This window comes from Eumetopias jubatus, unplaced genomic scaffold (assembly GCF_037043125.1).
Source record: "Eumetopias jubatus isolate StellerSeaLion01/CBP00866 unplaced genomic scaffold, mEumJub1_p1.0 scaffold_8, whole genome shotgun sequence".
In the NCBI taxonomy this organism is placed as follows: Eukaryota; Metazoa; Chordata; class Mammalia; order Carnivora; family Otariidae; genus Eumetopias; species Eumetopias jubatus.
The window spans coordinates 118,314,661-118,328,639 of NW_028274814.1; the positions used below are offsets into that span (position 1 = coordinate 118,314,661).

Here is a 13,979-nt window from a genome sequence, read left to right on the forward strand (position 1 = left end):
AAAGCATTCATTGGGCTTTACAATTTTCAAAGTAGTTTTACATATAATATCTCTTTTTAGTCTCACCACTCGGAGATGGATATCATTATTCACATTTCCTGATCAGGAAACAGAGTTTTGCAAATTTTGCCCAAGATTTTGTATACATCAAGTAAGGGGTAGAGCTGACAAATGAACCTGCGTTCTGAATCCAAATCACATGTCTTTCTACCATATTAACCTGTTTATTGTGTTAAGTGCTTTTCTTAAATATCCAAGATTGAGGAAAATCATATGCAAATAGTTTTTTTCTCCTCTTTTTCAGGCCTTGACTTTCTACCACAATTGAATTCAGTCCTTCCTCCAAGAAAAAATCCAGTAGCTTCAAACACTTCAGTATTGCATTCTAGTCCTCTTAATGTCTTTATGGGATCTCCAGGGAAAGAAGAAAATGAAAATCATGATCTGACAGCTGAATCTAAGAAAATATATCTGGGAAAACAGGAACCTAAGGACTCCCTCAAACAGGTATCTGCCTAAAAATGATACTGCACTCACAGTGTGCGTTTGTCAGTAGCAAGGATATAATGAAGCTTATCACGAGACAGAAAGCAGGCGGCTGCCAGGGGATATGTCCTAATTATCGACAGTGCTGTACCCTTACCAGGTAGAAAATATTCTTAAATCTTGATGTCACATGTTAAAAATTAAAGGATACTTTTGAAATCTGTCTTTGGAAATGTTGGAGGTAACAGCAGATGTAAACTTAATGCTGTTTTTTCTAAGACAAGATACTTGACTAGTTTATACCTGAGTTTTTTAGAATTTATTTCCATTGCAGCAGAAAGCACCAAGTTGATGGTCAAGTCATTTACCCCAAGTCTTAGAGCTAACTGATGGTTCTGAGAATGTAATATATCCTCATTATCTACTGCTATTACACAGTATCCAAAATAGAAGTTAATTTTCTATATAAGGGCTTAAAATGATCAAATGTTACCAGTAAGGTAGAGTCTGTCATATTTTCATATTGATTTTTTAGAATGATATTGAAAAGATATTTAAGAAGTACAAAAATGTCTTCTGACATATTTTTCAAATATTTCTGGCTAGTTACCACCTGAGAGTTTGGGGATTTTTTTTTTTTTTTTTTTTTTTGGGCCTGTGATTACCATTTTCACTGACACTCAATAGCAGATGCTTATTGGTAAATGAGCTTTTCCTCATCATGTTACCATTGAAACTGTTTTTGATTAGTAAAGTTGATTTATTTTGCCACTAGTTCTTGCAATTTTTTTTCCTTCTATATCCCTTCTTATTCTTCATTTTTCTGATCCTAACTACTGGAAAAAGAAAAGTAGGTACAAATTATATATATAAAACCAGAATTGATATATTGTTTATTTTAAATGTGAAGTTTGCAAAGTTGATTTCTGGTGCTGAAACTGGAAATCTGAATACCTCTCCGTCATCTAACCAAACAAGAAGTCCTGAAAAATTTGAAAGGCCAGAGAAAGAAATTGAAGCCCAGTTCATATATGAACCCCCCCTCATTGGATCCTCAACTCCAAGTAAGTACATAAAACTTCCTGATATTTGAAACTGTTAAGTTGAAAACTCCCACTGTTTAACTTGATAAGTAAATACAGTGATCATAGACTAAGAAAATTAAAAGGAGTTGAAACTTCACAGTGCTTGTCTATTATGACTCTCTTACTAGAGGACAGTGACATGTATGTGAATGGTTAAACTCAGTGACATTGATTTGATACTCTTTTGGTGTGAATTTTATTGCCAATCCAATATGTAAGGGTCTTGATCTAATATGGTACAAATAGGAATATAATGTAGGACCCTTTGAAAATGAGTCATTAACTACCTGAAATTGTCTTATTTTCCCTCCTCCATACTAAAGTTCATGCCACAGATCCTAAAAACTTGATCACATTTAATGGGATATTGGGTTGTTGTACAAGTTATCTATAGAAAACAACTCTTTGTATAGAAGCAAGTCTCCTATATAGATATTTATATTTTACTTCAAGGTTTCTGTGGATATACTGTATTAGTGTAAACTCTGGGGCTTTGCTTATAGTGGTACTTTACTCCTATATTCCTTCTGTTTATTTTTAATAGTCTTGGTTTATCTAGTTTATGGGATAGCATGTCACATTCATCTTTTATAAGAGGAAATGGTTCCAAGATTCTTCAAGATTAATCCCTCTGTCGTATGTTATTATATTAGACAGTTGGCAGTTTATATATAGAGATAAATGACTATTAGAAATAATGTCATAGAAAGTTTCTAAGATTTGTATTCCAGACAGTGAGTTTTTCTAAATGTCACAGGAACACTGTTCTTTACCAGTTTTTCAAGTCTCCTCATGCCAAATCTTATTTACAAATGTTTGATGTCTCTTAGTCTAAGCTGACTATTAATATTTTCTCCATTTTTTATTTTAGATCCAAAGATAGCATCCTCTGTCATGGCTGGAGTTGCCAGTTCACTATCAGAAAAAATAGCTGATACCATCGGAAATAATCGGCCAAATGCACCACTGACATCTGTTCAAATCCGTTTTATTCAGAACATGATACAGGAGACATTGGATGACTTTAGGTAGTAATTGAGAAATTGCTCTTTCTATCTAGACATTAACCGGCTTTTTTTTTATTAGGTGTAAGACCGGAACCATAATATTGGTGGTTACTACTTTTGCCTAGGTTTGGGGGTCCATAAAAACAATAGAAAACGTGATGAGTTTTGTTGATCTTGCTGTATTGAATTTATCGAATATCAGCCAGGAAGAGGTACATTTACCCAGGGCAATTATTAGATAACTGGGCAGGGCAGTCTAGCAGGCAGGCTGCCATCAGGGATTTTTTTAATCAAAATTTGGGCACATTCTGGTAAGGTCCAGTGGCATTCTTACATGAAGTATTTATGGATCACTTGTTAAGTATGTTATGGGTAATAATGTAATAGAGAAATAATTTTTTAAAGGAATTCTGAATATTTTCAAACAGAATGTATCAGAATGTAATAGTGAATTTAAAAAATTTTTTTTCATGGATCTGTCCTTGTCTCCTCATCCTTTGAATTTTGAACATTGTAAGAATCGTGTGACATTGTTGCTTCCTTTACCTATCATCTCGATATGTATGGGAGCTATTTTCAATTATTAGAATCTTTCGTATATGTGTTTTCCCTTTCTGACCTGTAGTTACTTATTAGTCTAGCTCTGATTTGGAATATAGCGAGCAAGAATGCTAGAGATGTACAGTTTTTGTTGGTACAGGTTTTTTTTTTTTTAAGATTTATTTATTTTAGAGCACAAGCGGGAGGGGCAGAGGGAGAGGGAGAGAGAATCTCAAGCAGACTCCCCACTAAGTGTGGAGCCTGACACGGGGCTCAGTTTCACACTCCTGAGATCGAGACCTGAGGCTAGATCAAGTCAGACACTAACCAACTCTGCCACCCAGGTGCCCTGGTGCATGTTTCTTTTTAATGTTAAAAGTGTTTTGGGGGGGCTCCTGGATGGCGCAGTCTGTTGAGCACCTGACTCTTGATCTCAGCTCAGGTCTTGATCTCAGAGTCATGAGTTCAAGCCCCACATTGGGCTCGATGCTGGAGATGGAGCCTACTTTTTAAAAAAAAAGTGTTTTGAAAAAATATTTTTAAATGTTAACAAATATATTTTTAAAGGAAAATCATCATTTTTGGTCATTTTTGACATTTACAACATGCCTAGTATAGGTACTGGGTACTGAGGATGCAAATATGAATGATCTGTCCACAAAGGCTTTCTAGTTTAATTCGGGTAGGTACAATGTGTCCTGTTATGACATGTGTTTCTTTAATGTGGATTAATTCGTTTGTGATTGGTAAATAGGACAGTAATGACACCATGATAAGGAAATGTTGTTGGTTCCTGTAACAGTTGCCAAAACAAAATGTATGAACATAGCTGAAGGCAGCAAACCACCTATCAGTACCCAGCTCTTTCTCTTCCCTTCCTCTTCACCTGGTTTGGCTTTTTGCTCTGTGTTTGGAAGGACTTATGTTGTGATTATGCCTCATCTTTGGTTATTTTATCCTTGCCTCCGTCCTTCACAGCCCCAATCCTTTCTTTTCTTTTTCTTATCAAGTGACCATCACTTTTTTTAAGGTAAAACTCTTTGATTATTCACTATTTAAACTATGCTAGTATTTTTTACTAGGGTTTAATTGTTTTTGTTAGTGCTCTGATTACAAAGTTGCATAAATTTTGAGTAGTCTGCCCCAATCCTTTTTCTTTAAATCCTGTTATCTTCTTACTTATTCTTTTCCTTTTTTTGTTTTAGTTTTATTGTGGTGAGAACACTTAGAATGAGATCTACCCTCTTAATAAATTTTAACTGTATAATCCGATATTGCTAACCATAGGCACAGTGTTGTATAGTAAATCTCTACAAGTTATTCATTTTGTTTAACTGAAATTTTGTATTTGTCACTTGGCAACTTCCTATTTCCCATTCTCCCCAGCCCCTGATACCTACAATTCTGTTCTTTGCTTCCATGAGTTTGACTATTTTAGATATCTCATGTAAGTGGAATCATGCAGTATTTGTCCTTCCGTGCCTGGCTTATTTCATTTAGCATAATATCTTCCAGGTTCATCCACGTGGTTGCATAGTGCGAGAGTTCCTTTTCTATGGCTGAATAATATTCCATCTCTCTCTCTCTCACACACACACACACACACACACACACACACACACACACTACATTTTTAAAATCTGCTCCTGTTATTTTCAGGAATGTATATATGTGGCAAAACAGCAGAATTGTCTGACTTTAATATGATGTGAGTAAAGCAGTGTTGGAAGGGAAGAAAGCTCTTATGCTGGGCAGATTGAGAGAGATAGCACTGCCCTGCCTTCAGCTTTCAGCTTGCCATGCATGCCTGCACCTGGGGAGTGGGGGTGAGTAGGGGACTCCCTCTATTCTTCTGCCCCTCCAGTAACCATAGGCAGCCTCTGCTTGGGACTCAGGGAGGACCCAGAGAATGGCTCAGAGAATTTCTATAAATTTGCTGCTCTGACCTCAGCCTTCAGTAAGTCTTGAAGAGCTATACCTTTCAGTGGAGGGACAGAGGGGCTGTTGAGGGGCTCTGTCAGCTGTGGAGACTGCTTTCTCCACAAGGGTCTGGAGTGCTTCAGACAGGTTACTCTCAGTTGTCATAGTGCTCGGTCTTCACACACCCTGTGCCTCTCTGCCTTAGGGTGTCTCTCTCAGTCCTCCTGCCCTGCCCCTAATGGTTTACGTAAGCACTCAGTGAAGGCCTGTGGCAAATAGTTGGTGCATGAATGGAGATTTTCTTTGTGGCTAGGACTCCTTGGGTCCAGTCCTGCTTGGCCTACAAAAATCTATAAAAATTTCAGTTAGTTCTCCTTACCCTATCAATGGCAGCTGTGTCAACCCTACCTCTCCAGCCCCCCCTTCCCCTTTCACCACCACCCCCTGCCTTTGCTTTGTTGAGGATGAAAACAATCATGGGTCTCTTCTTCTAGAAGGGACTCATCATTTTCTGGATTTTCATTCATTTAGGTTTCTTTGCTTTCTCAAGTTGAATTTAAAAATGTATGATTTTATAGGTTATCTGGCTTGTCCTCACTGGAGAGATTATATCCTAAGCAGAAGTCTATGGGTCTATTTTTATTGTCTTTCAAGAAGATTTAAGTTTCTTCTGGCAAGCAGATCATTTTGTTTCTGTACTTGCTGGCTTTCAGGTTTTCTTAGGGCTAGTTTATTTCTGGTTTGCCTTTATTCCTAGGGTTAATCTCTGCCCTTCTAGGATGTCAGCTGAATGTCTGGAGTATTCACCAGGCCTTTTTACCTTGGTGGGTCCTGAAATTTTATCCTCCCTTCTAGAGAAGAACAAGGTTGAAGGTGACTTGTTTGTCAGATGGGTAAGCTTAATTATTAAGCTGTAATTAAAATAGTGTAGCATTAGCACAGGATGGACAGATTGCCCAAACGAATCAAATAGACCAGAGAAAAACCTGGGCATATATAGAAATGTGATACATGACAGAGGAAAAGTATAGATCCCTATTCCCTGCTATTAAAAAAATCAATTCTACCCAACATAAAAATTTAAAGGGTAAAATTTTAAGCATTGTAAGGGAATTTATATATGACTTCAGGGTAGGGAAGTTATCAAACATAAGAGGATACACTACCTATAAAAATAGATTGGCAAATTTGATTGTGTTATTAGGTCAGTAATTAGAGAACATTGACAAGGACTGCTCATCATAAGGCACCATTAACAAAGTGAAAGGACAAAAATCTGTCTATAGTACTCCAACAAAGGATCCAGCAAAGGTTTGGATGATGTGAAGAACTCTTAGAAATAAATAAGAATAAAAGACATTTGAGGGGCGCCTGGATGGCTCAATCAGTTAAGCATCTAACTTCAGCTCAGGTCATGATCCCAGGGTCCTGGGATCGAGCCCCTGCTTCGGGCTCCCTGCTCAGCAGGGAGTCTGCTTGTCCCCCTGCTCCTTCCCCTGCTTGTGCTCTCTCTCTCAAATAAATAGTCTTTAAAAAAAAAAGACATTCAATAGAAAAACAAGCTTAAAAGGCATGGACAAGCATTTCACAGAAGAGGAATAGTCTATGAACATAAGGAAAGGTGTTCAATTCTGTGGTTAATCAGAGAACTGAAAATGCAATGGGATACTGTTTCACACCCATTAGATGGGAAAATGTGAAAAGTCTGTCAAGACCAAGTCTTGGTGTAGATACAGAGCAAGAGGAATTCTGTTACACTGATGACAAGCATGTCCACTGATACTACCTCTTCAACAAATAATTTGCATTATTTTGTAAAACTAGACAAGTATACATCTGGCCTTTAACTCAGCATATCTACTCTTGGATCTATGGGTGCAGTTATGGGTGCATGTGAGTTGGGAAATACATACATGATTGTTTATAACAACATTGTAATAGTAAAAGCTTGAAAACGATCTGAATGTCAATTGATAGGAGAATCTGTACACTGATACAAATCAGTGAGTTACAGATGTATAGAATATGAATGTTGAAAACATGATGTTGGGTTATTTTTTGAAGTGTACACTACTTAGTACTACATGGGATGTGGTAGTTTTATAATGCTCAAAACCAGGCACAGCAAAAATATATTGACTACAGCTTCTTTGTGAGACTTTTTTTTTCCTTTTTTACATTGCTTAAACAAAATTCATCAGAGTAGTGACTTCTTTCTTGGGCTTCTCCTAAGTTAAGTAATGGTATCAGAGAGGAGCACATAGGAAACTTCTATGATTTTGGTAATGTTCTAGCTCATAAGTTGTATGATGGGTGACTGAATGATCCTTTTATTATTATACCACATAATTTTCATGTATTCTTTTCTGGTATGACTGAATTGCATTTTATAGGTAACCTTTATTATAACCACCCAAATAACCCTTTTCATTCTCCTAGAAGTATTTTTTTTAATAGCTAAAACATTGATAATAGTTAAAACATTGTAACCTAGTAAATGATCTATATTTCATTGTAATATAAACCTGTGTCTTTCCTTAATGATAATTTCTATATTAAGGGATGTGTAGTTTGAGAGTTCTGGATGTATACAGCCGGGGTTTATATACTAGCTCCACCATTGACTGGTTGTTTGATTGGATAAGTTTTAACTGCTCTGTGGCTTAGTTACTTCATTGGTAAAATGGAGGTAATAATTGCACCTGATATAAAGGTTAAATGAGTTCTTCCATTCAAAGTATAAGAAACAGTGCCTAGTACATAGTAAATAAATTCTAGGTGCCTTGGTATTTTTATTATTACTACTACTACTATTATTATTACTAACATCCAATAATTTGAAACAATGAGAAAAGTTTAGCAGTTTCTTGAATGATCTGGAATTGGCAAAACCATTATAATTCTAACAGGTATTTTACATTCTTCCCTAGAGAAGCGTGCCATAGGGACATTGTGAATTTGCAAGTGGAGATGATTAAACAGTTTCACATGCAATTGGTAGGTATGACATTTTATTTTAAATGAGTATAGAGTTGTGGATTTAAAAAGTCCATTAAAGGGTGATATATTTTTACTTTATTATATCTAGTTGCTAGAATAAACAAACAGGGAGTTTTAGAAATTTAAAAGTAAAGGGGCACTTGGGTGGCTCAGTCGTTAGATGTCTGCCTTCGGCTCGGGTCATGATCCCAGGATCCTGGGATCAAGCCCCGCATCGGGCTACCTGCTCCGTGGGAGGCCTGCTTCTCCCTCTTCCACTCCCCCTGCTTGTGTTCTCTCTCTCGCTGTGTCTCTGTCAAATAAATAAATAAAATCTTTAAAATAAATAATAAAATAAAAATCTTTAAAAAAAAGTAAAATAGATTTTAACTAGTCACCCTTTTTTTTAAATGGGTATGATTTTTTAAAAATTTTTAATTGTTATGTTAATCACCATACATTACATCATTAGCTTTTGATGTAGTGTTCCATGATTCATTGTTTGTGCATAACACCCAGTGCTCCACGCAGAATGTGCCCTCTTTAATACCCATCCTCCCACCCCCCTCCCCTCTAGAACCCTCAGTTTGTTTTTCAGAGTCCATCGTCTCTCCCTCCAACTTACTCCCCTTCATTCTTCCCCTCCTGCTATCTTCTTTTTTTTTTCTTAACATATATTGCATTATTTGTTTCAGAGATACAGATCTGTGATTCAACAGTCTTGCACAATTCACAGCGCTCACCATAGCACATACCCTCCCCAATGACTATCACCCAGCCACCCCCTCCCTCCCACCCCCCACTACTCCAGCAACCCTCAGTTTGTTTCCTGAGATTAAGAATTCCTCATATCAGTGAGGTCATATGATACATGTCTTTCTCTGATTGACTTATTTCACTCAGCATAACACCCTCCAGTTCCATCCACGTCGTTGCAAATGGCAAGATCTCATTCCTTTTGATGGCTGCATAATATTCCATTGTGTATGTATACCACATCTTCCTTATCCATTCATCTGTTGATGGACATCTTGACTCTTTCCACAGTTTGGCTATTGTTGCTGCTTTTGACATTGCTGCTATAAACATTGGGATGCACGTACCCCTTCGGATCCCTACATTTGTATCTTTGGGGTAAATACCCAGTAGTGCAATTGCTGGATCGTATGGTAGTTCTATTTTCAACTGTTTGAGGAACCTCCATAGTGTTTTCCAGAGTGGCTGCACCGGCTTGCATTCCCACCAACAGTGTAGGAGGGTTCCCCTTTCTCCGCATCCCCGCCAACACCTGTCGTTTCCTGACGTTAATTTTAGCCATTCTGACTGGTGTGAGGTGGTATCTCATTGAGGTTTTGATTTGGATTTCCCTGATGCCGAGCGATGTGGAGCACTTTTTCATGTGTCTGTTGGCCATTTGGATGTCTTCTTTGGAAAAATGTCTGTTCCTGTCTTCTGCCCATTTCTTGATTGGATTATTTGTTCTTTGGGTGTTGAGTTGGATAAGTTCTTTATAGATTTTGGATACTAGCCCTTTATCTGATATGTCATTTGCAAATATCTTCTCCCATTCTGTCGGTTGTCTTTTGGTTTTGTGGACTGTTTCTTTTGCTGTGCAAAAGCTTTTTATCTTGATGAAATCCCAATAGTTCATTTTTGCTCTGGCTTCCCTTGCCTTTGGCGATGTTTCTAGGAAGAAGTTGCTGCGGCTGAGGTCGAAGAGGTTGCTGCCTGTGTTCTCCTTTAGGATTTTGATGGACTCCTGTCTCACGTTTAGGTCTTTCAACCATTTGGAGTCTATTTTTGTGTGTGGTGTAAGGAAATGGTCCAATTTCATTCTTCTGCATGAGGCTGTCCAATGTTCCCAACACCATTTGTTGAAGAGACTGTCTTTTTTCCATTGGACATTCTTTCCTGCTTTGTCAAAGAGTAGTTGACCATAGAGTTGAGGGTCCATTTCTGGGCTCTCTATTCTGTTCCACTGATCTATGTGTCTGTTTTTGTGCCAGTACCATACTGTCTTGATGATGACAGCTTTGTAATAGAGCTGGAAGTCCGGAATTGTGATGCCACCGGCTTTGCTTTTCTTTTTCAATATTCCTCTGGCTATTCGGGGTCTCTTCTGGTTCCATACAAATTTTAGGATTCTTTGTTCCATTTCTTTGAAAAAAGTGGATGGTATTTTGATGGGGATTGCATTGAATGTGTAGATTGCTCTAGCATTGACATCTTCACAATGTTTGTTCTTCCAATCCATGAGCATGGAACGTTTTTCCATTTCTTTGTGTCTTCTTCAATTTCTTTCATGAGTATTTTATAGTTTTCGGAGTACAGATCCTTTGCCTCCTTGGTTAAATTTATTCCTAGGTATCTTATGGTTTTGGGTGCAATTGTGAATGGGATCGACTCCTTAATTTCTCTTTCTTCTGTCTTGTTGTTGGTGTATAGGAATGCCACTGATTTCTGTGCATTGATTTTATAGCCTGCTACTTGACTGAATTCCTGTATGAGTTCTAGCAGTTTTGGGGTGGAGTCTTTTGGGTTTTCCACATACAGTATCATATCATCTGCAAAGAGTGAGAGTTTGACTTCCTCTTTGCCGATTTGGATGCCTTTGATTTCTTTCTGTTGTCTGATTGCTGTGGCTAGGACTTCTAATACTATGTTGAATAGCAGTGGTGATAGTGGACATCCTTGCCGCATTGAGAATGATATTCGCTGTAGGTTTTTCATAGATGGCTTTTATGATATTGAGAATATGTACCCTCTATCCCTATACTCTGAAGAGTTTTGATCAAGAAAGGATGCTGTACTTTGTCAAATGCTTTTTCTGCATCTGTTGAGAGGATCATATGATTCTTGTTCTTTCTTTTGTTAATGTATTGTATCACGTTGATTGATTTGCGGATGTTGAACCAACCTTGCAGCCCAGGGATAAATCCCACTTGGTCATGGTGAATTATCCTTTTAATGTACTGTTGGATCCTATTGGCTAGTATTTTGGTGAGAATTTTTGCATCCATGTTCATCAAGGATAGTGGTCTGTAATTCTCCTTTTTGATGGGGTCTTTGTCTGGTTTGGGGATCAAGGTAATGGTGGCCTCATAAAATGACTTTGGAAGTTTTCCTTCCATTTCTATTTTTTGGAACAGTTTCAGGAGAATAGGTATTAATTCTTCTTTAAATGTTTGGTAGAATTCCCCTGGGAAGCCATCTGGCCCCAGGCTTTTGTTTCTTGGGAAATTTTTGATGACTGCTTCAATGTCCTTAGTGGTTATAGGTCTGTTCAGGTTTTCTATTTCTTCCTGATTCAATTTTGGTAGTTGATACATTTCTAGGAATGCATCCATTTCTTCCAGGTTATCTAAATTGCTGGCATAGAGTTGCTCATAATATGTTCTTATAATTGTTTGTATTTCTTTGGTGTTGGTTGTGATCTCTCCTCTTTCATTCATGATTTTGTTGATTTGGGTCATTTCTCTTTTCTTTTTGATAAGTCTGGCCAGGGGTTTATCAATCTTGTTAATTCTTTCAAAGAACCAGCTCCTAGTTTCATTGATCTGTTCTGCTGTTCTTTTGGTTTCTGTTTCATTGATTTCTGCTCTGATCTTTATGATTTCTCTTCTCCTGCTGGGTTTAGGCTTTATTTGCTGTTCTTTCTCCAGCTCCTTTAGGTGTAGGGTTAGGTTGTGTATTTGAGACCTTTCTTGTTTCTTCAGAAAGGCTTGTATTGCTGTATACTTTCCTCTTAGGACTGCCTTTGCTGTATCCCAAAGATTTTGAACAGTTGTGTTTTCATTTTCATTGGTTTCCATGAATTTTTTAAATTCTTCTTTAATTTCCTGGTTGACCCGTTCATTCTTTAGTAGAATGCTCTTTAGCCTCCATGTATTTGAGTTCTTTCCGACTTTCCTCTTGTGATTGAGTTCTAGTTTCAAGGCATTGTGGTCTGAAAATATGCAGGGAATAATCCCAATCTTTTGGTACCGGTTGAGACCCGATTTGTGACCTAGGATGTGATCAATTCTGGAGAAAGTTCCATGGGCACTAGAGAAGAATGTGTATTCCGTTGCTTTAGTCACCCTTCTTTTAAACCTATAATAGCTAAAGCTACTTTTTCACAGCTTTTTATTTATTTATTTTAATAAGTAAGCTAAAAGCTTCCCACATGTGCAAATATAAGCCTTCCAAGTATGTAACTTCACCAGTGATCTTTCATTTATATTAACAAAGTAGTAAGGATGTAACCATTCAGCTAGGTAATTGAACATGACAGAAATGATAGCTGAAACTATGTAAAACAGCTTTCCAAATAAATGTGAAATACCAATGCTTTAAAAAACATTTTTTCTCTTTTCTAGAATGAAATGCACTCTTTGCTGGAAAGATACTCAGTGAATGAAGGTTTAGTGGCTGAAATTGAAAGACTACGAGAAGAAAACAAAAGACTACGGGCCCACTTTTGAAATTTCAGTGAATACCTTAGTGTTTTATAATTTGGGAAGCTTCTGGCAGCACAGAACTGCATGGAATCAGTATTGTTTTCATGGTCTCTAGGAAAAAAGTTTTTTTCAAGTAAAATGGTGATGGGATTTTATACCAACCACTATTTCACCTTCTCTGTCAAAGATATTTATATTTTTATATTAAAAACTGTACAACATGTCATCTGCCTAATAGGAAAGTCAACAGGATCTATAATTTCTGAAAGCTTTAGCTATATACTAAGTGCCCTTTTTCATAAGAAAAAAAAATTGTGCAAAACAATAGGTTATGTATGTTTTTTAATCACCTTTTTTAACAGATAATATTTTTGATTGACAGTTGCCTTCCAAATTTTTTTTGGATATTTGAGGATTAAAGAGTTTGATATGCCTTCTATTTTTATGATGAAAGTAAATTTTAAATGGCAGTTGGTGTTTCTAAGCAATTGACTAGTAAAACACAAGGTTGGTTAGTGATTATTTTGTTAACTTGATAAAGTCGAGTATGACTATTATTTATTGTACATTTCATAAGAAAATTTTGGGAGTTTTGAATTGCACAGATTACATTATATATCTATTGCATTTATGTGTTTTGTACTTCTCACAAATCTCTGCTCCTGTTTGGTATTTTTTAGCTAATTTCACTTTACCTCTGAAAACATTTAGGGGCTTATAAGACTTGACTAGAGCTGCATATCTGCTGATTGTCTCATGAATTAATAACATGCAGAGTTATTCTGTAATCAATATGATACAACTTACAATGAGTGAAAATTTTATATTAGATGCTAAGTTCAGTATTAGTCCCATTTTTTTCCCTTCCAAATGAGAAGTATGGATTATTTTGTTTTGTGGTTTATATCATTAACTTTCTGTAATTCTTTGTGTGCTGTGTATAATGTTTTTATTGACCTTACCATAAAATTTAGAAAGGTTAATTGTCAAAAGAATACATACCTCTCTGGTATGGGTGGATGTATACATCTACCTGCTATGATATATATACAGTCTTACTGATATAAGATTAGGAGGGCTACTGGCTTATTTACCTTCTTGTAGTCTCTTGTCCCAAAGATTTAAACTATGTACCTTGTATACAGCACTCCTACCCAATTTTGACTTCTGTGATAAAAATATTTACTAAAATAAAAAGGAAATCTAGCTAGCTTACTAACTTTATGGTTTTCCAAAGTGGTGGAAATTTTAAGGATATATTTAATAAGTGTAAACCTACTAATAATTACTTCAGGAAATAAAAACAGAAATATTTCTTTTTCCCAGTGTGGCTCAGAGAATATGTTTGTGTTAAAGTATAAATGGGTGCTAATGTGATCTTTTTTTCCTGACAGATTATTGGAAGCATTATGGTTTGTAACAAGTTTCCTTATATATCATTATCAAACAGGTTTAGAAAACATAAAGTGTGTTTTGCCTGCATGCTGTATTTAAGTCCATTAATATTTTCCTGTTGCCTTTTT

General features: G+C 36.6%; 1 protein-coding gene across 5 annotated transcripts in view; it reads left to right on the forward strand.

Annotated features, from left to right (window-relative positions):
• Positions 1 to 13,777, forward strand: part of NEDD1 (NEDD1 gamma-tubulin ring complex targeting factor) — a 51,720-nt gene extending 37,943 nt beyond the window's left edge. For 4 of the 5 annotated variants that reach the window (XM_088025292.1, XM_088025294.1, XM_088025293.1 and 1 more), the window contains 5 exons: positions 305 to 507; positions 1,397 to 1,550; positions 2,443 to 2,599; positions 7,969 to 8,035; positions 12,376 to 13,777. In XM_088025292.1, the coding sequence (XP_087881418.1) occupies positions 305 to 507; positions 1,397 to 1,550; positions 2,443 to 2,599; positions 7,969 to 8,035; positions 12,376 to 12,480 (686 nt within the window). In that variant the 3' untranslated portion in view covers positions 12,481 to 13,777. The remainder of the gene's footprint in view (positions 1 to 304; positions 508 to 1,396; positions 1,551 to 2,442; positions 2,600 to 7,968; positions 8,036 to 12,375) is intronic. The other variant, XM_088025295.1, reaches the window with a different exon arrangement.
• Positions 13,778 to 13,979: the final 202 nt, after the last annotated feature.